Source organism: Notolabrus celidotus, chromosome 2, assembly GCF_009762535.1.
Source record: "Notolabrus celidotus isolate fNotCel1 chromosome 2, fNotCel1.pri, whole genome shotgun sequence".
NCBI classification, from domain to species: Eukaryota; Metazoa; Chordata; class Actinopteri; order Labriformes; family Labridae; genus Notolabrus; species Notolabrus celidotus.
In genome coordinates, this window is record NC_048273.1 from 37,518,601 (window position 1) to 37,542,544 (window position 23,944).

The 23,944-nt window shown below is 40.1% G+C and overlaps 1 protein-coding gene across 1 annotated transcript in view; it reads right to left on the reverse strand.

The window, feature by feature from the left end:
- atp10a (ATPase phospholipid transporting 10A) overlaps positions 1-23,944 on the reverse strand; it is a 95,757-nt gene that overhangs the window by 57,489 nt on the left and 14,324 nt on the right. The window contains exons 2-9 of the mRNA XM_034709312.1: positions 21,194-21,398; positions 18,037-18,122; positions 5,741-5,847; positions 5,533-5,664; positions 5,231-5,361; positions 1,307-1,559; positions 994-1,211; positions 710-904 (exon numbers count right to left, since the gene is read on the reverse strand). Of these exons, the coding sequence (XP_034565203.1) occupies positions 710-904; positions 994-1,211; positions 1,307-1,559; positions 5,231-5,361; positions 5,533-5,664; positions 5,741-5,847; positions 18,037-18,122; positions 21,194-21,398 (1,327 nt within the window). The remainder of the gene's footprint in view (positions 1-709; positions 905-993; positions 1,212-1,306; positions 1,560-5,230; positions 5,362-5,532; positions 5,665-5,740; positions 5,848-18,036; positions 18,123-21,193; positions 21,399-23,944) is intronic.

Genomic DNA, 23,944 nt, shown 5'->3' on the forward strand with positions numbered 1-23,944 from the left:
AATTAAGATAAATAAAAAGCATTGAATGAGAAGCTGTGTCCAAACTTTTGACTGGTAGTGTATATCACAGGTTTATTATTCTAACTCACAACATGAAGCCAATGTCACAAAGAGATGTCAGCAAATCTGTATATGAGACACCTTGAACTGCAAACAAGCTGATTGACCGACCTTTCTTTGATTCACTTTTAATTTGTGGGTGTTTTATATGGACCTCGACTCCTGAAGGCAACAGAGGCCTCCTTCTCTCCTGTCCAGAACAAACAGACGCCTCGACTAGAGGCAGTCAAATCAGAAGAAGAAAAGAGTGTGTGTCACTTTCTTTCACTTTTCAGCAGACAGGACATTCACAGGGGCTGCGAGCTGAGCTGCTGGTACATTCTGTCTTAATTCATGCATTTTTGTAGGTTAGGGTTCCTTCAGTTCACAAGGTTTTGCATGTGTCCTCATTTTTAGTGGATGACCAAGTTGTTAAAAACTCAAAAGAATAAGCTGAATAACCAGCTGGGCTTTGACTTGCACAGGTCTGGGTAGAATTAAGGTCTTAATGTATGAGAGTCAACATGCAAATGCAATAAAAAAATCTACCATCCTGCAGCCAATCTGACTCCCTCAACAGTGTCATTAATGTATAAATGATAACAGAAATAACAACCCACACAAAGCTGCAGAAGGTTTGACTGCTTGGATTTATCTGCCGGGCTTTTACCTTCTGTCTGGGCTGGTTAGGAGAGGACACGACCACGGTGTTGCAGATGGTGAGAGCGATAAAGAAATCAATGATGTCAGCGAGGTCGGAGGGCAGATGGGACGCGGGCTGGCTGTGGAAGCGCATGAATTCCATCTGACTGCTGCATTCATTGACTTTGTCCAGGAGCTGAGGGTCGGGGGTGATATCTTTCTCCTGCAGGACAGAGGACGGTTTATCAGCGAGGGATCACACAGCACAGAGAACGGGGAGGAGGACGGTGTGATGGTGTGAGAGAGACTGACCATGGGGCTGCTGAAGGCCGTGTGCTTGGACAGGATGCTGGCTCGCTTGGCCTCCGCCCTGCTGCCCGTTCTGCGGTGTGACTTTGTGCTTTGAGAGCGCAGCACCACTTTGGCGCTCTGGTGACTCGCCACGCTGTCCCGCCTGGGCAGGGTGCCACCGTGAGACGTGCACTCCTCCTCCTCTGAGTCCATCTCCTGGTACATCGCCAGTCTCCGAGCTGGATGATAGGCACACATCATAAAGAATTACTTCATACTTCATAATGACTGTTGAATGTTGTTGTTAGGGTGTGTGTGTGCTGGCTTGCGTCACCATTTGCATCATGGGAGTACTCCACCCCTGCCACAGTGCAGCGGCGGAACACCATCTTGTTCTCCGTCAGCGTGCCCGTCTTGTCAGAGAAGATGTATTGCATCTGTCCCAGATCCTCGGTGATATTAAGAGCTCTGCACTGCAGGTGAGAGTCGGTCTCCTCGTCGTACAGCTCCATGTCCTGATGGATGAAGTACACCTGGCAGATCTTCACGATCTCAATCGATACGAAGAGGGAGATGGGGATCAGCACCTGGAGGAAGGACAGAGTGTGTGTCAGGAGAGAAGCAGAGCTGTCATTTTACAGCTGTCACTGCAGCTACTTTGAGCTTTTCAGAAAGACGGTAGATTTATTAAATCTACAATAAACCACATACACAAATATAAACTCAATTGTAACACAAGAGACGAGATCAGAGTTTGATAGAAACAATGAGGAAGTGAGCAGGAGCTGAAACATTGAGATGACTAAATGATAAAATAAGAAATCTTCAGTTTATGGAGGATGTATGATAGTGAAAATGATGTAACAGTATGTAACTCAATGTTTTGCAGTCTGAGTTGGCGGTGGTGTCTTGACTGTAAGAAGGTGTGAACTCCCACAAAAGATTAATAAAGTATCTTCATATGCGTCTCTATCTCAACTCAACTTTATTTATAAAGCACTTCTTCATTCATAAAAGCAAGCAGCCCAAAGTGCTTCACTAAAGAACAGAGAGACAGAAAACAACAGAAATGGGCAAACTAATAAAAAACAAAAATAATCCTTCAAATAAAATAAAATAAAAACAGTAGAAATAATAAAATAAGTAAGGGTAGAAAGTAAAATTAAAAATGTGTTTAAATCTAAAAGATGATTTAAATACAAGAAATAAATAGATATGTAAATAAATAAAAGAAATGTTATATCATAATAATAATAATAATAATAATAATAATAATAATAATAATAACAACAATAACAATATAATAATCATAATCATAATCATAATCATACCAGTCATAATTATTATTAATATTAATTTTAATATTATTATTATTATTATTATTATTATTATTATTATTATTATTATTATTATTATTATTATTATAATGCAGTCCAGTGCTTATAATACAGTCATGGCCAAAATTTTCGAGAATGACACAAATATTACATTTTCACAAAGTCTGCTGCTTCAGGGTTTTTAGGTGTTTTTGTCAGATGTTTCTATGGTATAATGAAATACAATTAGAAGCATTTCATAAGTATCAAAAGCTTTTATTGAGAATTACACAGAATTCATGCAATAAGTCAATATTTGCAGTGTTGACCCTTCTTTTTCAAGACCTCTGCAATTCTCCCTGGCATGCTGTCAATCAACTTCTGGACCAAATCCTGACTGATGGCAGTCCATTCTTGCATAATCAATGCTTGGAGTTTGTCAGAATTTGTGGGTTTTTGATTGTCCACCCGCCTCTTGAGGATTGACCACAAGTTCTCAATGGGATTAAGATCTGGGGAGTTTCCTGGCCAAGGGCCCAAAATCTTAATGTTTTGTTCCCCGAGCCATTTTGTTATGACTTTTGCTTTATGGCAAGGTGCTCCATCATGCTGGAAAAGGCATTCTTCATCACCAAACTGCCCTTGGATGGTTGGGAGAAGTTGCTCTCGGAGGACGTTCTGGTACCATTCTTTATTCATGGCTGTGTTTTTAGGCAAGATTGTGAGAGAGCCCACTCCCTTGACCGAAAAGCAACCCCACACATGAATGGTCTCAGGATGCTTCACTGTTGGCAAGAGACAGGACTGATGGTAGCGCTCACCTCGTCTTCTCCGAACAAGCCTTTCTCCAGATGCCCCAAACAATGGGAAAGGGGATTCATCAGAGAAAATGACTTTACCCCAGTCCTCAGCAGTCCAGTCCCTGTACCTTCTGCAGAATATCATTCTGTCCCTGATGTTTTTACTGGAGAGAAGTGGCTTCTTTGCTGCCCTCCTTGACACCAGGCCTTCCTCCAAAAGTCTTCGCCTCACTGTGCGTGCAGATGCACTCACACCTGCCTGCTGCCATTCCTGAGCAAGCTCCGCACTGGTGGTGGCCCGATCCCGCAGCTGTAACACCTTCAGGAGACGGTCCTGGCGCTTGCTGGACTTCCTTGGGCGCCCTGGAGCCTGTTTGGCAACAATCGAACCTCTCTCCTTGAAGTTCTTGATAATTGGATAGACGGTTGACTGAGGTGCAATCTTACTCGCTGCTATAAACTTCCCTGTTAGGCCCTTTTTGTGCAATGCAATGATGGCTGCACGTGTTTCCTTGCAGGTAACCATGGCTAACAGATGAGGAACAATGGTGTCATGCACCATCTTCCTTTTAAAGTGTCCAGTCACTCAATCATGACAGATTGATCGCCAGCCTTGTCCTCATCAACACCCACACCTGTGTTAATGTGTGTGACACCTGTGTGTCATTGAAATGATGTTAGCTGGTCCTTTTGTGGCAGGGCTGAAATGCAGTGGAAATGTGTTTTTGGTGATAAAGTTCATTTTCAAGGCAAAGAGGGACTTTGCAATTAATTGCAGTTGAGCTGATCACTCCTCATAACATTCTGGAGTATATGCAAATTGCCATTATAAAAACTGAAACAGCAGACTTTGTGAAAATTAATAGTTGTGTCATTCTCAAAACTTTTGGCCATGACAGTGGATTACTCCAAATTAAAAACCAGATTAAAAAGGTAAGTCTTAAGTTTATTTTTAGAAACAATAAGGGTAAAATAAGTAAGGGTAGAAAGCAAAATTAAAAATTAGTTTAAGTGAAAAAGATAATTTAAATACAAGAAATAAAAAGAGAAATAAATAAGTAAGAGAAATAAATGTCATTAAAACTATGATAATAATAATAATAATAATAATAATAATAATAATAATAATAATAATGCAGTCCAGGACTAAAAATAAATGACTCCAAATTAAAATTAGACACCCAGAGAGCTTGTTGTTTTGATGACCAGAGGCAGACAAACAGAAAAACAGAAAGCGCTCTGGCCAGTGCTTCTGTAGGACACATGAGGATCATCAATCATTTACTTACAGACTATAAGTCAATACATTTGTGTTACTTTTCACCCTCGCATATATTCCTGCATTGTTTGGTTGAGCGTAAAAAGTTTGAACACCTGCAGACTTTTCTGCCATTTTCTGCTACTGAAGGATCTTTAAAAACTGCTGCTGTTGTAAGGAATTACAGCTTATCTGTGATAGATTTCTGTAGGCTGAATTTTCATTATTCAGATAAGTATAAATAAGTGTGCGGCGTATGTGTTTGATTGTTTAAAACATGTCAGGATCCAGGCTGAGACGTTTCCTGGAAAGTCATTCTGCAGAAATGAGTCACAGCTCTGAGGAGGGCGGCTCAGCCTGCACTGTCTCTCTGTGCCCGGGCGACTCCTGTGTTTGTTTGAAAGTGTATCAGCAATGTCTGGCAACACTGGTGGGTCTCCAACCTCAAACATACACTGTTTGTACAGTGTATCCAAACTATCAGCTGTCCCCTTTGACTCCTCATTTATTTCAAAGGCTCAGTGGGACCAGCTGCAACATCTGACACAGGACAGGGTGACATTTTCACTGACATATCTGGCATGGTAGCAGAAAAAAAGTCCAGCTAATCAATATCTGTCAGGTGGCACTTTTCCTCATTTTGATCCAGTATTATAAAGATTAGTTTGCAGCGCTGCCTCACTGCTTCTCAGATTCAGTGTTGGGATAAAGATCTAGAGGTCACACAGCCTGGGGGGCTGAAATAACCACTGCCAGTGTTTGATTTACAGCAGTGCTTGTGTTCAGCGGGATGAAACATTTCTAACTTAATGATGCTGTGTGACTTGTGTATATCTTTATCTGTGCCTGTGTTGCTTTAAGCTCCCTGTGCTGTTTTTTGGTACCTGAAAGACGATGATCATGGTGAGGAAGAGATAAATAGCCGACATGATGGGTGATAAGTCTGTCCCCTCTGGACTGAGGACGTCAAACACAGGCCTCTTATCTCCGTACTGAAACATCCACAGCCCGTGACCTGGAACAGCAACAGCACAAGGTCAGCTCATATAAACATTGGAGGGATGAGATATAAATACAAAGCAGAGTAAACACAGGAAAAAGGAGCTTTTTAAACATCAAATCTACAGAAAGGAGGTTTCCTGATGAGACTTCTTAATAGAAAGCACAAGACTGGACCAGTACGCACCAACTGCAGCAAACAGGCACATGACCAGCAGGATGATGACGCACCAGAACACATCTACATTCATCTGTCTCTCCAGTTTACTACGTTTGTAGCGCGGCCCGTTGTTGTTCAGCATGGCTTTGGTCTCATGACCTGAAAACACACGATATGTTAGAAGCAGCTAATCAGAGGTCTGCTGTGCTTTATGACTGTTACTGTGGAGGCTGACCTGCGTATATGACGATCCCCACAGCCTCCTCTGTGTTGCGGATGGTGCAGCCTCTCAGCAGCAGGTTTTCTTTGTAAAGTGCATCTCGTCTGCCGCTTCGATGGATTCTGCAAGGTGAGAAATCATGACATAATTAACTGCACCTTTGATGATCATTGTAGGGTGAGCTTCTCAAAAAAGGCCTATTACAGCCTGTTTCAATGCTGCTGGATCAACTGAAGAAATGTCAAAACAGCCTGAAGCTGAAGTCATTTAGACGAATAATCAATAAAAAAAAGACCCAGGTTCAGAAGAGTGGGAGCTCTCCTTTAAAAAAAATGATGCTCAGAGGGAAACAGCATCAGTCTACACCAAAGCACCAGAGACAACATCAGTTAATTCTGCTGAGCACCTCAATCAATCACGCTCCAGAGCCGGTCTTCCCTCACCAGCCGCCCTTATCTCAGCACAAACTCCCTCTGAAATAGAAACCCTGCCGTCCCACAGAAACCCCCCCGGGCTTACAGTCAATCAGGCGAGTCACAGCTCCACCGCTGACCCTCAGATCTCACTTCAGACTCCAAGGTTTAGAGGCTCATCTCGAGCTTCAATGAAGGGCTGAATTCATATCTCAGCCAGGCAACCGAGGGAGCCTAAACACTCCTAAATGTGCTTTTTCACCTGAAGTGAGATGTTTACATTGAGCAGATTTAACTGAGGGGAATACGTCTTTGTGTAGGACGGATAAAACTTCAGTGTCTGCCTTAATCTATTTACTAGAGTACAAGCAGGAATAAAGCAGCATCTCAGCTCTACGCAGATTTTGGCCCGATGCATCCAACAACACAAGTCTCATCCTTCTTTCTCCTTCATTGTAGATATTTGATTTGGAGATTATACCAATAGGTTGTTGCAATCAACCACATTTTCTGATACCCTCCCCATGCCAGCATTTACAGGCATTCATAATAATTATACAGATATAATGTTTTAATGTTTGCTTCTGGAACTCATAAAGAGAAGTGGTGCAACACCTAGTCGACATCACAGACAAAAATCAAAGACACAATTGGCAAGACAATTTTAATTGGTTTTACGTCATTGCATATTTTTTCATGCTGTGAGCGGACATTGCATCATTCTCTGGCTATGAGTTCCTGTGGAGTGAAACATCTCACGTCTGTTCTATCTCTGCTGAGAGTTGCACATGCATATTCATTTGATTGCATTTTTATGTATTCATTTATTTATTTATGTATTTATCTATGTACGTATTCATTTATATACTATTTATTCATTTATATACTATTTATTCATTTATATACTATTTATTCATTTAAAGATGACATGTCAGGCTTTTTTCATCAATATATATTGGTCTAAGAGGTCCCCAAAACACATCTTTAAAGTTTATGCTCAAAAAAACACTTTGAAATCAGATTTTGGCATGCCTGAAAAACCCTCTTCTTCAGTCCTCCTCAGAACACTCTGTTTTCTCTCTGACCACGCCCCCTTGGGAAGTGGATCTGCCTCGGCTGTCCAGCACATTGATCTAATGTTTACATGTTGGCTGAATATACACGGCTGCTCAGAGATCACGTTACTTCAACCCTCTGAATCAGATCCAGAATCTGATCCTGACGGAGAGGCGCTTGCAGCAGGACCTTTCTGAAGGATTGGTCATAGATTTAGTGTTTCTTGTTGTTTTATTTGTCAGTATGTAGACGTGTGTCTTGGTACACAGCTACAGCTACGACATGTAGCTATGTGGCTATGCTAACTAGCGCTAGCACTTATCTATGATAAATAAGAATCATCCACTAGATCTTCAAATCTGCAGACGTGGGGAGTAAAACCGACCTCTACCAGAAAGGCAGCAGGACCTTTCTGAAGGATTGGTCACAGATTTAGTGTTTCTTGTTGTTTTATTTGTCAGTATGTAGACGTATGTATTGGTACACAGCTACAGCTACAGCTATGAACCAAGCGTGCCGGATACGGCCCTGGTGGTGAGGCTTTCAGCAGTGTGACTGCCCCCTGGTGGCTGGCTGCAGTATAGGTCAAAAAATCCGTCTCCCCCATTCATTTGAATGGGGGAGCAGTCAAACTTTAAAAAATAAATACACGTGGTACGAATGTTTCTCCCATCCGTATGCTGTGGTGATATGTAGTTAGTATTTGACTGTTTTGTGTTCAAGGCCTCTTTTTTCTGAAAAGTTTCTTTTTCGTTAGTTATTAGAGTTTAAAAAACGGGGTTTTACTTCCGGGTTTCCTTTGATTCACAGCCGCCGTAGAACGAAACTTCAAAGGGCAAACAGCGTCTTACGCTGTAGGGCGGAGCTTATTACAAAGGCTTCACAGGCTCTGGCTGCACAATGGCTGCGCCCAGGAGAGGGATTTTTTGGCTTCAGAACTGTACAACGGGAAGAGGCGGAGCAACGCTGTCCATTTTTATTTACAGTCTATGCTATGAACATGTAGCTATGTGGCTATGCTAACTACCGCTAGCACTTATCCATGATAAATAAAAATCATCCACTAGATCTTCAAATCTGCAGACATGGGGAGTAAAACCGACCTTTGTGTTTATTAAGACAGCTTACAACTAGCATGCCTCCCTCCTAAGCTCCTTGTTAGCACACATTTGTGCAGGTAATGAAAAACAGAGGAGGGATTCAGTATTATTTTATACAGTCTATGGGCTGAACAAGCTCCGAGCTCTGACTCCGTGACAGACCGGATATTGTTGTGACGTAACAAAAACACGGAAGTCTGAAACGGCTGGTTTCACACACATTTACAGAAAGGTGTAGAAATCAAAACAGGGGCAGAATGGATTTTTTTCATTCTCAGGGGGTTTGTAGACATGCCAGGGAAACATATTTCAGGTAGAGAACCATTAAAAAGTCAATTATGCATAATATGTCACCTTTAATGTTGTTATTATCATTATTATAATAATCATTATTTGTGTTATGTTTATTATCATTACTTTTTATATACATATTTTAAGCAGATAAGCTATGTTCTTTTCTATGTTCTACTAAATGACTAAATAATGTAGAAAATAAATTATGGCTTGTTTTTTTATTTTTAGTCTACTACTTGAGATGCACAGTACTTTGTTAAGATTGTAACTTATGTTACATTTCTTTGCTATTGACTGTAGTTCTCAATCTCTATCTGTCACTGTGCATTTGCCATATTTCTAAATAAAAATATTCATAAAAAAAAAAGAGTTGCTCATGCAAAAACAGTAACCAGGAAGCAACAGGTAAACACAGCAAGATGATGGCAGCCAATGCAACACCACCGTGTCCTAAAACTTCTAATGTCCTAAATAACAATTCATCTTCAACTCTGCAAAGTAAAGGCGGGCCTCGCTGAATCCACATCACCAATATGAGAGCAACATCACAGTCCAAAGTTAAAGCCACACTGTGCGACTTCTCTCATGTACAGATGCAGACTCTAACCTACAAACATCTACCCTAGAACATGTCATCTTTTTCTTCTCCTCTTCTCTTCCCTCTAAACAGAGGAGAAAACTCTTGATATGTTAGTAACCATGCAACAACTCATCAGTCTTACATCAACACTAGATATTTATTTTGAATTTGGCTTTAACCAAGATTTTTAACAGTGTGTTTTGGTAGAGCCCTATGAAATCTGTTTTATTTTTTTCCAAATTCAATTTTTTAGAATTCTGTTTTTTACCCTTTACACTTATTTTACCACCATATAGAGTGTGCTTTTTGTGTCAGTGAATAAAATGTCTGTTAATGAAATGCAAAAAGTAAGTGCAGGTTGGCCTGGCTAGCATTAGCAGCACAATGTTTTTCTCTGTTTTTCACATGGCTTTTGGACGACAAGTGGTCATCATGTATTTTTACGTTTCCAGTCAACAGTATGTTGGCAGAATTTGTAAAAAAGCCTGTCACCTGACACATAGGAGTCCTTTGGGAACTGTTCAGCTCTGTGTTTTGGAGTAAGAGATGAGTTTCGTAGGTTTTTTTGTAGACTTTGCCGGTGTTTCTGGTGGCCGCTTCAACCAGGGGTGCATCTTGCTCGGCTGAAAGTGAAGCTTTCAGCAGAGTGGCTGCAGTATAGGTCAAAAACTCTGTCTCCCCCATTCATTTGAATGGGGGAGCAGTCAAACTTTAAAAAATAAATACACGTTGTACGAATGTTTCTCCCATCCGTATGCTGTGGTGATATGTAATTAGTATCTGACTGAACAAGACCCCAAGATACTTAAACTCCTTCGCCTGGGGCAAAGACTCCCTTCCTACCCGGAGAGGGCAAGCCACCCTTTTCCGACTGAGCACCATGGCCTCAGACTTGGAGGTGCTGATCCTCATCCCCGCTGCTTCACACTCAGCTGCAAACCGTCCCAGTGCGAGCTGGAGGTCACTGTTCGATGAAGCCAATAGGACCACATCGTCTGCAAAGAGCAGAGATGGAATCCAAAGGCCACCAAACCGGACACCCTCCACCACTAGGCTGCGCCTAGAAATTCTGTCCATAAATATTATTAACAGAACCGGTGACAAAGGACAGCCCTGGCAGAGTCCAACCCCACCGGAAGGAATTCGACTTACTGCCGGCAATGCGAACCAGACTCTGGCTCCGACAATACAGAGACTGAATGGCCTGTAGCAACAGGCCATCCACCCCATATTCCCGGAGCACCCCCCAAAGGATACCTCGGGGGACACGGTCGTAAGCCCTCTCCTGGTCCACAAAGCACACGTGGACTGGTTGGGCAAACTCCCATGCCCCCTCCAGCACCCTCCCGAGGGTGTAGAGCTGGTCCAGTCTTCCACAGCCAGGACGAAAACCACATTGTTCCTCCTGTATCCGAGGTTCAATCAAAAGCCGTACTCTCCTCTCCAGCACCCTAGAGTAGACTTTTCCAGGGAGGCTGATTAAATGATCATTAAATCATTTCATTCATTATCCAATTAGTCTGTCATTTCTTCTTTTGTTCCACTTTTATTTTACAAGGAATAATTCCACTTAGATACAAAATCACTTCATTAAAAAAGTCCTTGCCGAGACAGCAACATGAAAAGTTTCACACAAAGAACAAGAAAAACAGACCATAAAAAATAATCAATCACATCCATCAATGTGTTATCAACGTGAATGTGCTCACACTGTCCAGAAGATCTGCTTTAAAGTTTTAATAATCAATGAGCAGTCAACCTTCAAACTAGTGATTGTGCGGCCCTCGTACGGAGGCGTCAGTGTGAGTTTCAGTCTGACTCATAAGCAGCACCAAACTCCCCACAGCAGCTTTAATCAGCTCCACAACCTTCGGCTGGAAGCAGAGTGTTATCAAAGTCACGTAACCATCAGCATGTTTACCAACATGACTGTTCATCCTTTGGCCTCTGACAGCAGGCCGGCCAACACGTCACCATTATAGATGAATAACAGCGTCCCTGAGCAGCCAGCGGACATAGTTCACACAGATCGTCCCGGTTCACAGCTCGCTCTGTTCGAGGAAATTGATAACGCCCTGAGACGCAGAGTGCTTTCTCCAGCTGAGAGGTGCAGAGATAAGACTTGGTGCTGTTGGCTGTAATGTAATAAAACATTGCTGAGACAACTATCCTCCCTGACATCCACTCGGCCACTGTGCTCCTCTGTAGCCTGGCAACTGAATACCTGCAGCATCTGGTCTCCTTCTGTGCAAAGAATAAATGTCATAATCATGTGAGCGCTGGTCACTCTGACTGCTTTCACTGTCCGTGTTTCATCACAAGGACTCATCCGACACGTCTCAGCGAGGAGACCAAGTGAAAAGAGCAGGACAAAAAAAAGGGAAAAGTCAAGGTCTATGAAATCGCACTCAGCATCTCTATAATACCAACAAAATGCACCTCACAACCGAGGCTACAAGATCCCTCACAGGCAGACACTAACTACAAGTGCTGAAAAGACAAGCAGGCCTTACTGTTAAAGGTGACATATCATGCAAAATCGACTTTTTAACAGTTCTCTACCTGAAATATGTTTCCCTGGCATGTCTACAAACCCCCCGAGAATGAAAAAAATCCATTCTGCCCCTGTTCTGATTTCTCCACCTTTCTGTAAATGTGTGTGAAACCAGCCGTTTCAGACTTCCGTGTTTTTGTTACGTAACAACAATATCCGGTCTGTCACGGAGTCAGAGCTCAGAGCTTGTTCAGCCCATAGACTGTATAAAATAATACTGAATCCCTCCTCTGTTTTTCATTCCCTGCACACATGTGTGCTAACAAGGAGCTTAGGATGGAGGCATGCTAGTTGTAGGCTGTCTTAATAAACACAAAGGTCAGTTTTACTCCCCACGTCTGCAGATTTGAAGATCTAGTGGATGATTTCTATTTTTCATGAAAAAGTGCTAGCGCTAGTTAGCATAGCCACATAGCTACATGTCGTAGCTGTAGCTGTGTACCAAGACACACGTCTACATACTGATAAATAAAACAACAAGAAACACTAAATCTGTGACCAGTGGTTCAGAAAGGTCCTGCTGCAGGCGCCTCTCCGTCAGGATCAGATTCTGGATCAGATTCAGAGGGTTGAAGTAACGGGATCTGTGAGCAGCCGTGTATATTCAGCCAACATGTAAACATTAGATCACTGAGCTGGAGAGCCGAGGCCGCTTCCTGAGGGGGCGTGGTCAGAGAGAAAACAGAGTGTTCTGAGCAGGGCTGAAGAAGAGGGATTTTCAGGCAGACCAAAATCTGATTTCAAAGTGTTTTTTTGGGCATAAACTTTAAAGACATGTTTTGGGGACCTCTTAGACCAATATATATTGATGAAAAAAGTGTGATATGTCACCTTTAAAGTCAGTTTTCCTCTTCAACTAATAAAAATGTTTTTGTCTGATATTGTCAGCTCAATGGGTTTCATCTCACATCAGCCATTTATTTTCACTGGAATATTTCTTTAAACTAAAATGCATGCGCCATGTATGTTTTGTGCGGCACTATGCTATACTATAAAAATATGATCAACAGTTCAGCTCTGCAGATACATGTGAATATGCAGAAAAGGACTGTTTTCAAGCATGTCTCCATGAGGATAAGATGAGATGATTGATTACGCTTTTATGTCCAGGGGCGTTTCTAGGGCAGTATCTAACTTGAAATCTGGCCACCCCAAAATCTTAAATTATGATTGGCTGTTTGCCTTGTTATAAGCAGACATCCATCCAAAATAGAAATCATGTGCTTCATGTGATGGAGGAATGCACAGTGTATGTAGGGGGCGTGGTCTCAATAGCCCTGCAGTAAGCAGTGTGCTCTGTGCATGTGATTGAGGAATAGCTTCAGTATTCAACTACTTGCATGAAATCTGGTTGTTTTAGTCAGGATTATGCTAAAATATATTTCCTCCAACTATATTTAAGTTCCCTTAAGAGCCAACCTTCAATTTAGTTAACTCCTGCTGTATTCCTATAAATTCACCTTAAGTTTACAACTTTGAAAATTCCCAGAATTTTGCAACCCTAGATGCAACATGCTTGTAGTAGCTGTAATTTATTCAGTGGTGGACAGTAGCAAAGTAAATTTACTTGAGTACTGTACTAAAGGACAGTTTATGAGTATCTGTACTTTACTTGTGTATTCTTTTTGGGGGAACTTTTTACTTTCCCTCCATTTAAAATACAAATATCATACTTTGACTCCTCTACATTTCTATCAGTGCTCTAGTTACTCACTACTTTATCTTTGAAGTCAGCTGATGAGTTTTCTTTTCTGAAATCAGATCCCAAAGACCGTAAACTGTTGGTGTTCTTGTGTTTGGTTTGTCTCAGTGGTGTAGCCGTACCTGGGTTGAGCATAGATCAAACGTTCTTCAGATCAGTGCGTTCATGTAGTCGTGGTGATGATGGCTATGACTGAGAAGGATGAGGATTCTCTACCTGAGTACCTCGGCCATATTTTAAACCCACGTTTGAGGTTGTTGAAATAAAGAATGATTGTTTGTATTGTTGTAAATCTCTGATCTGTTTACCACACAAACTTCATCACAGCCTCCAAAACATCAGCATCTAACCTGAGAAAGCATGTGGAGGTCTGGAGCTAACACACTGCTTTGATTCCAGAGGAACATTGTAAACTTGTCTGTGCTTGTAGTAACTTAGTTTAGATTTCATGGTAGACTTTGTAGATATGAAATCATGTTTTCTAGATAAACAGAACGGAGCAGAATGTTCACCCATGCATTCTTGACTGACCTCAAGCTTTGTGAAAACATTTAATGATATTTTAAAAAGTACTTTGAATACTTCAGTATTTTTTAAAAGCAAGTACTCCAGGACTTTAACTCAAGCAAGGATTTGACAGAACAACTTTCCCTTGTATTAGAGTAATGTTTGACCTGGAGGATCCATACTCTGACTGAAGTAATGAAGACGTGGACTTTGTCCACCACTGAATTTGTTCATACAAAAATGGTTAACAGTTTTTTCAATCTAAAATGAAAGACCTTGAAGTTAAATCTTCAGGATGTTGTTGTTTTTAGTGTATCTTGTTCCAACTGCCTCCTAGGTATTTGCTCTTCCTGCGACAAACGTTGTGCTTGTAAAGTGTACTTTGGTTCTTTGCGTGTCTAAGTCTGTAACTTTGTGTTTTTAGCTGCTGACTCTCTTGGCCTGGTCTCCCTTGAAAAAGAGATGTTTGATCTCAATGGGACCAACCTGGTTAAATAAAGGTGAAATAATAAAAAAATAAAATAGAGGCACATCCAAATTCTGAAGCGCTGGGGACTGAAGGGAGATGACAAGAGTGGACAAAGTCTGCACACCAGAAGATGCTCCAATGCGAATCTAATGGAAAATATCATCACAAGTAACTTTTTGGGTTGTTGCCCTTCATCACACATATCTGAAAATCTGCATTGGAGAAGTTTCTGGTGTTCAGACTTGATCTATTCTTTTAGTAGCTGTGATTTATACCAAGCGGCAACCTCCGGTCTCAAAATATGAAGCCAATGCGGAAGTGTTATAAACTGCAATACATCGAGCGTCCACTAGAGGCTGGCTGCAGAAACACCAGAAACCACATACACACCCATTCAAAGAAAACAAACTTTACAGCAGAAATAAACATGTTTACAGCCTGGTTCAAAAAACAACTTCAATCTACGTAGTTAATTTCTCTATCGGCACACACTGTACTAGGGCTGTCAACGAATATTCTAAATTCGAATATATATTTGAATATAAAAAAAAAACGGAGATTCGATTCTGAAAATTAATATTCAATTGTGGAAAAAAACACATCAGCGGCTGCTTTGCGAGTGGGCGCACTGCATGACAGGTCAGGGACAGGTCACAGGAGTCACTCATGCACAGCGTGAAGACGGCAGAGAGAAATCCTTCCGTACCCAGATCCTCAGTGCGCTCTGAACGCGTCTTTTCGTCCGCTAGGAATATTGTGAATAAAAAGAGATCGGCACTGGCCTTTTCACGTGTGGACTGTTTGTGTTTTTGGCAAACAACCTGTCAGGCCTAAGACCCTACATTGACAGTGGACTAAAAGAGCCCGACAATCAGTGACACTGGGATAAAATGCAGTTTTTCCTCTTTTTTTTTTTTCATACTAGCGTCAAGAATGTAAGTGGACTACTTTTTCATTTTTAACTTTAACTTCAATTAATGTTATTAACATTTGCTTCAATCACTGAATGAAGCCTACCTATATTAGGGACAAGAGTCGGGACCTTTAATTGCTCGCACAAGTCTTGTTCAGCACTCACTCAGTGCATTGCTCACAGAGAGGGGAGGGGGGCGAGCGAGCGAGCGAGAGGTCTTCAAAATGTTACGGTATAGACCATTAGCTCATTTACTTGTTTTGTAATGTGTAGGTATGTTTTAGGCATGTTATATCTTAAATAAAAATACATATACAAGTAGTTATGTCTCCTTGTATTAGTTTGTCCACCTGTGATTGACATAATGCGCAAATATAGATATTCGAATGGTTCGAACCTATGGGATTTTTTAGAGCGAATATTCGAACGTCATTTTGGAGCAATTTTGACAGCCCTACACTGTAAGCGACGGTTCAGAAGATATTAAGATTACGAGTTTTGCCCAAATAAGGACATGACTGACTTGACTGACAGGCGGGAACACATAGCTGTAGGCGAGGAGGCTCAAACCCCGCCTCTTTACCTCACACTAAGGCTGTTTTCGAAACCGCCTACTATACTAGCAGTACAAAGTGATTCGGCCAAAATTCCGTATGTAGTAAGTAAACAAGAGCAAAATCTGCAGTATGCCAAAACTCCCCGGATGTCGTACTGATTCAGGAAAATTTCACGGAATGCATCGGACCAGTCTGCCTTGCGTACTGTTTCCCACAATGCACAGCGCTCGTTCCGCTTTTTCTTTCCTCTTCTTTTTTGATGGGGGGGTAACCCAGTTTTTAGGTGCTATGATAATTATTGAATTCCATATAAACAACTTCCTAACTTTTTAAACCATAAGTGATGCTAAAGAAGCAGTTTCTCTATCGGCTTGGCCGTTGTTTACTTCCACTTTCCGAAACCGGAAATTCAGTGACGTCTGACCCAGCCTACTGCAACACAGATCCAACAGAACAGTCAGACTACACACTAAATTCAAATGCAGTATGTAGTAGGCTGTACCTATTGCCTTCTACATTAGTAGGTAGTATGTAGAAGGCCGTTTCAAAAACAGCCAAAGTTTAGATGAGTTCAACCAATATGGCTCCCGCCGACGATTGGCCTCAAAGCAGCATTCAGGAACAGATGGGTGACGTCACGGATTCTACATCCATTATTTATGCAGTCCATGGTTTATACACATGTAATGGTGATACAGGCTGGAGACAAAGGATTGATGATTAAATATTACAGAGTTGCTGAAAAATGGGATTCAAACCTCTGAAACTGTAAAATAAACTCTTCTGAGTCTTACTTCACTCTTCTTCATGGGTGCATACTTTCCAACACGCACCCTGACTCTGATTCATACCAATATAACTGTGAAATAACAATACTAGCTGATAACTCAACCATGCATTCCTGGGTTACTTCACCCAATGTTACCTCCTGTGATTACACAGAGGACAAGAAAACATGCCATGTTGTGGTTTCACACCTCTGTTTATGTGCTGAGCTATTTCTGGCTGCATGCAGAGGCTTCCTGGAGGCTGACAGCTCACATAGATTACAACTTAGATTACAACACAGACTTGGCAAAGCAGACAAAGTTTTTACAGACTTAAAAAAGTGTTAGAATCACTTTAAAGAGTGACGCAATACATGCATGAAACACAAGTTTCAGTGTAGTACAGTGGAAGTAACTGCATGAGTCAGTGCTCATTGACACACAAGTTTAAAGAGATAACAAGAACAATGCTGTATGTTGTCTTACTTTTATTCCCCAGTGTGTGCAAAGCTCATATAGAGAAAATCCTATAAATCCCATGATGCAACTCAACAGCACCTTTCATTCATTCAACATGCAGAGTAAAGGCCCAGGTCTCACACTCTGACCTCCATTTAGTAACTTTGACTTTTTGTTGTAGATTATTTAAGCAGCAGAAAATAAAAACCAGCCTGATTTCAGACAGTTATTAGAGCAACAAGGGATTGATGTTACTAATAAAGAGAGGGATGGAGTATTACATCAGTATGAGTCATTTCATGAAACTTAGTCAAGCTCTCCTCCTTTCTCAGTGCCTTTAAAAACACATCTCGTCACCTCTGACATGCTGCAAACAGACACAAGGAAGTAAGGTGAAACACAGGAAACCAGCAGAGAATGAGGAGCAGCTTGTTGTTGTTGCTGCTGCAGTAAACTGAACCCTCTGTGAGCTGCAGCCTCAGTGATCAGCCTGCACAGAGCAGCTGCTGCTGCTGCTGCTGCTGCTGCAGTTTATTCCAGTCATGAGAAAACACACACATCTTCAAATGGGAAAACCCTGCAACCACATCCCAAGAAAGCAAATCGTAATCTCGACTTGGAAAAACTGTTTAAGTCATAATGATAAGTTAGAAACTCCTGGCTCCTCAACAAACCTCAGTTTCACATTATTTCCATTTTGGAGCTCAACACAACTGAAAATGTAATTCAGTTAATTTACAGTGAAATGAAACCTGAAACTCTTCATGTGAGTCAACACAGAAGGAGCCAAGCATCATGCGTTTAAAGGAGGTCTTTATAAAAGTTACAGGCACATAGAGGACGGCCTTAAACCACAGAGAGAGAGAGAGAGAGAGGGAGAGAGAGAGAGAGAGAGAGAGAGAGAGAGAGAGAGAGAGAGAGAGAGAGAGAGAGTACTCACATGTAGCCTCTGAATCTGTTCAGGTCGTTGTTGGGCTTCTCACATTCAATAATGCTGGAGTACTTTAAGGGGTCGAAATCACAATCCTACAAACAGACAACAAACAGAGGATCAGTACACAGCAGTAAGATTTCAGACAACCAATACTCTAGCCAGTTACTCCTTGTAACTAACTATTCTGAGCTTTGTGTATACTTTAGTATGATTTGATTTGATTTGATCTTTATTTTATTTGATCTTATTCATATTTATATCTTATTTTACTCCTTCTTTTATTCATATTTTGACTTTTGTTTTCATACCGTGTATAAGAGCTCTGTAATTTCCCTCTCCGGGATAAATAAAGTATGTCGGATTTCTGATTTCTGAATGATAACAAGGAGAGACAAGATATCAGAAACACAGCTGAACCAAAATGAATACAATCATACAGCATCACAAAACAATGATGTACTTAATGAACATGTTCATGACACAGTTTTAACAGAAACAGTAAATGTATTTAGAGTTATTTCACTGCTTTAAAGCTGGGGTTGGTAATCAGATTTAGATCCACTTTTTGTTATACTGGTTAAAATGATCTTTATGTCCTGATGGCAATCAATACATAATGTGTTCTTAAAAAAGAGCGAAGAAAAGCTGCTATCTACAGCTGGAGTAAACCTGGGAGAACACCAACCAATCAGCGTTTTTTAGGTCCCCAAATTTTAAACCAATCAAATCCCGTCAAGCCACTCTGCCCTCCTCCTGCGCGTACATTTCCTCAGCGTGCACTCTGAGTCCCCTGCCTCTGCTTCCCCTGACTCTACTGACTGCCCCCCTCGCTCGTCCTCAGGCCTGTCCCCTCTGACCCGATGAGGTGCTTTGCTCAGGACTGTAGTCCGGATCAGAGTCTAAAAAGCTCTCACCACGGGGCTCTGACAAGCAGAAGAATTAATGACATTTAGTAAGTCCTACAGAAAATGTAGATGTGAACACGTTGATTTTTCATAACCGGTCACTGTCGGCCGTTATCACGCCAACCAACAAAACAACAATCAATGTTTGAATGAATGAAGAACTTCTCTTCTTGTCTCTCCTCTCTCCCGCTCACACACTCTACACCTCTCCTGATGCCTTCACTGACCGTCAACACTGTAGGAATTAAGAGCATCTAAACTGAACACGTCTAACAAACAGTAGAGTTGTTACAGTTTTATATGTGTTATAACTTTTCTCCTGATATCGTGTCACCAGTACAACTGGATAATGCTAGCATGACAGCTGGGAGCACTAACAATAGCCATGTTTGTTTGTGTTTTTAACTTTCACTATGATAATGACCGGTTTTGAATCAGTCACCATCATATGGTCACAAGTCACAACGCTCGTGCATGTGAGCGGGGGACATCATTTCAGAGGAGCTCCGAGGAGAAGGGGGGAGGGGTTAGACGGAGTCCTGAGGAAATGCTACATTCAAATTCATGCTAGTTTTCCGAGACTACCAACCCAAGCTTTAATGCTTTATAAGGTTAGCGGGCCAATTCATATCTAATGCAGTTTGTTTGTGTAATCTTCACATAAACAGGTATTTGAGCATCCTAAATAATAACAGAGCAGAAAAGGTTTGTGGGTGTCCAGGAGAGAGAATGCAAGGAGGCAAAATGTAGCATTATGAAAAGCATACCTAGCAAAGTGTTTAAAGGTTTAAAGTGTATCATTGTGACCTGAGGTGCAGAGGCCAGTGTTTCCCACACATAGATGATACCTGAGCATGCTGCCTTTATTTATTGTCTACCTTTTTAATATTTCTCTTTTCTTTTCTGTATCTGCTTTCAATGAAATAGTCACCTGATCACTCAGTCATCTTATCATATAATTGATAGATAAATGTCATAATACAATATAACTAGGATAATGTATTTCAATTACAGCCGTCAGATTTAACATGTCAATCATGATCTGATTAAGGTCCAAAAATAACTTATTAATTCTTTTTTAATTGTGTACCTTTTTTGCACCATAGTCAGGCTGATACTCCTGCTGCCGCCATGACGGAAAATTATGACATGGCTGCACGTTTAAAATGCATATTTTATGGCACATAAACACATACACTCAGAGGCTGCTCAGTTGATTAATCAAAAGTAATCTGCACTTTGTGTCAAACAGAACTAAAATATCATCAAAGTACTTCCAGTTGAGCTACCAGCTATGAGCTAAGCATACAGGTGCAGCTATTCAGACGGATGTCAGTGGGCGACTACATCACAAGGTGGAGCTCCTGAGAAGTGTAGATGTTGTCACATTCTGCAGGGATCCCTGGACGTCAGTGAGTAATCTAAGTTATCTCAGAATAACTGCACACCATATTGACACTGATTGGTGATTATGTACTGTGTATTGTGTCTTAAAGTGTAACACTGTTATCCTTTAAAAATATCTATAGTATAAATACACACTTCTGTATTTCACAGCATGAGCACTTTGAAGCTGTCTCCTCCCTCTGAGTCTTGGTTTCAGACCACATTGGTGCAGCAGTGCAGCATTTATTTGAGTAAAACAACTAAAAATCAAGATTATAAAATACATTTAATTTCACATATTTGACTCTCAAATTAAGACACCCGCAAGACTTGCGTTACATTTTTAAAATTGACTTAAAAATATTTTTGATATGCAAAATAATTTAATTTTAAATATGTGATTAAAATGTGATTAATCATGATTAACTATTGAAATTCAGTGATTAATTGCAATTAAAAAAATGTAATGTTTCATAGCCCTTATTTCAATATTTGCAACAGATCACCCCCACCCCACCTTAAGTACAGTATCAGGTTGGGGCAGGTTGTATGTGAACAGCCACAGTACATGTCAGAACATGTCATACATGTCAGTTTGAAAACCTTGGACAACATGCTGAGTATGTTAATTATAAAGAATCTAAAACTGTGAAAGTCAACCAAATCTTTGACTTTTTATATTACAGCACAACCATGAGCTGCACAAAGAACAACTGTATTATTGAGTTACTGAGTGGTTCTAAAATTCATTGAAACATTTCTCCTTCTTAGAAGAACTAACTCTGACACAATGACACAGAATCATATCAACAGGTGTGATGTCGACTAAATGATAACTCCACTGGCAAGAAACATAAGAGAGGCCATCTCACCAGGTCGAAGAAGCTGCGGACGACCTGCCTCTGCTTGAGGTTGGTCTCTCCGTCCAGTGTGGCGGTCTCGATGTGGCACAGGCGGTCGGGGTCACTGGTGCTCAGCAGCAGAACGTCAGCGGGGAGGATCTCGTTACATCGCAGCCTGATGAAATCTCCCACCCGCACCTCCTTCCAGTACTTCTCCACATAACGTCTCTCCGCTCTGCCAGAACAACAAGAGGGCAAACAGCTGCTGTGAGCCATTGTTTTCAATAATTGTTGGTTCTATAAACAGAAACTTCAGCTGCACTCCCATAAATCTGGACGGGGCAGTGGATACGTTATGAATGAGAGTGGCAGGCAGTAAAAGGGATGCTAAAGCTGGAGTGACCAAGTTTCAAATTTTGCAGAGGCAGAGATTTTCCTCTTAGAGAAAAGCTCCAAACGTCCAACAAAGTACTTCATAATGTCCAGAATGCACTTTAGGAGGAACACAAACCTCTTCATTGGATTCTACACAGACTGAGAATGTGTTGGATGAGATTTGGGACTTACACAGACTGCTGATATAGCTTCCAGTACAGTCAATTTTTGAGATTCAAGAATTTTTTTATGATTATTTTTAATTAACATGATGATGCACAGGTTCAGAGGAAGCTGTTTTCTTAAACTTATTACTGTATTACTGTTTTAAAGAGGAAACTAAAGACTTACCTTTCTAATCTAGTTTTAATGTGGAGGAATTTCTTTTAAGCCTTGGACTGCATTATTACCATTCCTTTAACATCATTTTATTTTTAATTTTAATCTATCTTGTGTTCTGTTATTTTCATCTTATTTACTCTCACTTACCAGATTGTATAACTGATTTTATTGTTGTTCTGATATGTGTCTGCTTTTTAAAAAAATGTTATTGTAATGATTTAATTAAATTTTTGTAATATGCAACTGATTTCATTTTATTGTAATGATTTATAATTAATTTTATGTTATTTTCATTTTATTTTATTTCTGTGGTATTTGTCTGATTTTATTTTATTATTTTGGTATATTGATTTTATTTTATTTTTCTGATTTCATTTTCTGATTTTATGTAATGGTTTAATTTATTCTTCTTTTATTTGTCTGATTTATTTGATAGATTTTATTGTAATGATTTAATTATTTCCTGATTTTATTTGATAGATTTTATTGTAATGATTTTATTTTTTCCTGATTTTATTTTATTAATTTTATTGTTATGGTTTTATTTTAGCTGATTTTATTTGATTAATTTTATTGTAATGATTTTATTTTTTCCTGATTTTATTTGATAGATTTTATTGTAAGGATTTTATTTTTTCTTGATTTTATTTGATAGATTTTATTTTTCCTGATTCTATTTTTCCTGATTCTATTGTTCCTGATTTTATTTGATTCATTTTATTGTAATGATTATATTTTTTCCTGATTTTATTTGATAGATTTTATTGTAATGATTTTATTTTTATTTTTAAGTTGTTTTTCATTCGTTAGGTTTTTTTGTGAAGCACTTCTGGCTGCATCCTTGAATGTATGAAATGTGCTTTAGAAATAAAAATGAGTCTAGTATTAAAAGTATGTTTGTCTAGCAACACAAAGTACAAGTGCAAACCTTCCCTTGCTCTTCAGTGATTCTCTGCTACATGTGCAGCAGACAGTGCTGAGTGTATTATAAACAATGGAGTCAAAGTTCACTGCGATCATTTCCTAATAATCCAAACCTTTTTTTCTCCATATTAAATGTTCTGTAATAAAACAATTGCTTATGTTTGCATATTGAGAACATAAACACAGATCATCTGGAGTAGGGATGCATGGAAAAGGAAGTCTTAGCTGGAAGTCGTTGAAGACGTTGTTTACGGCAAAAAATAAGTAAATGTTAATAAAAACAAGGACATGTTCTAAGAGGGTTCAATATTGGATATTTTAAGACATTTTGATGAGAGCGTCTCTGCCGGGGGCGGATGCTATATGAGAGTCTGTGGCATGGCAAAGTTTGGGAACCTTTGGACTAAATAAAAGCCACCATTGTAAATAATAAAATATGTGCACTGATAGGATCACTGATAGACAAACAGAACTCCACAATGAAAGACTCAAATCTATGAGACAACATTCTCCTTGTTTGGAGTCATTCTCACCAGAGTTCTGTTTTTAATCCATAGTCTAACTGTAGCTCAGATTATAATAATAATAAAACCTTTATTTGTATAGCACTTTTCCATACAAGTAACAAAGTGCTTCGCAAGAACAACAGATTATGGCATTACATTGAGATAATATACATGATTTCACTCCTCCAATCATTAATTGACTCCAACCATTAATGTGCAGAACCCTTCACTAATGGGAACCAGGCTTCATTTGTGAACAATGTGATTTTCCTGTTAACAACTGTATTAAATAATGCAAACCCCCGAGCTGTAAACAACAGTGAAGAAAGAGAGAAACAGTTATTTATTCATAACAGCCCCCATGGCATTAATGACTCACATCCAAGTATATCAAAATTTCCTTGAATGTTGCTGCTGAGCGGCACGTGGTGCCCACATGAAAATCAAACTTTTTCCACGCACGTCAAACTCCAGACAAACAGAGAGAAGAGAGAGAAAAATTCAAGGAGGACAATGACAAACTGGGAACTGATGTTTGAAGCATTTTCTCTTTTGTCTTCTGTTGTCTAACGTCTGAGAATGAATCAAACGCCCGAGGATGAAGAAAAGACTTCCAAAGCGAGAGAGCATGATT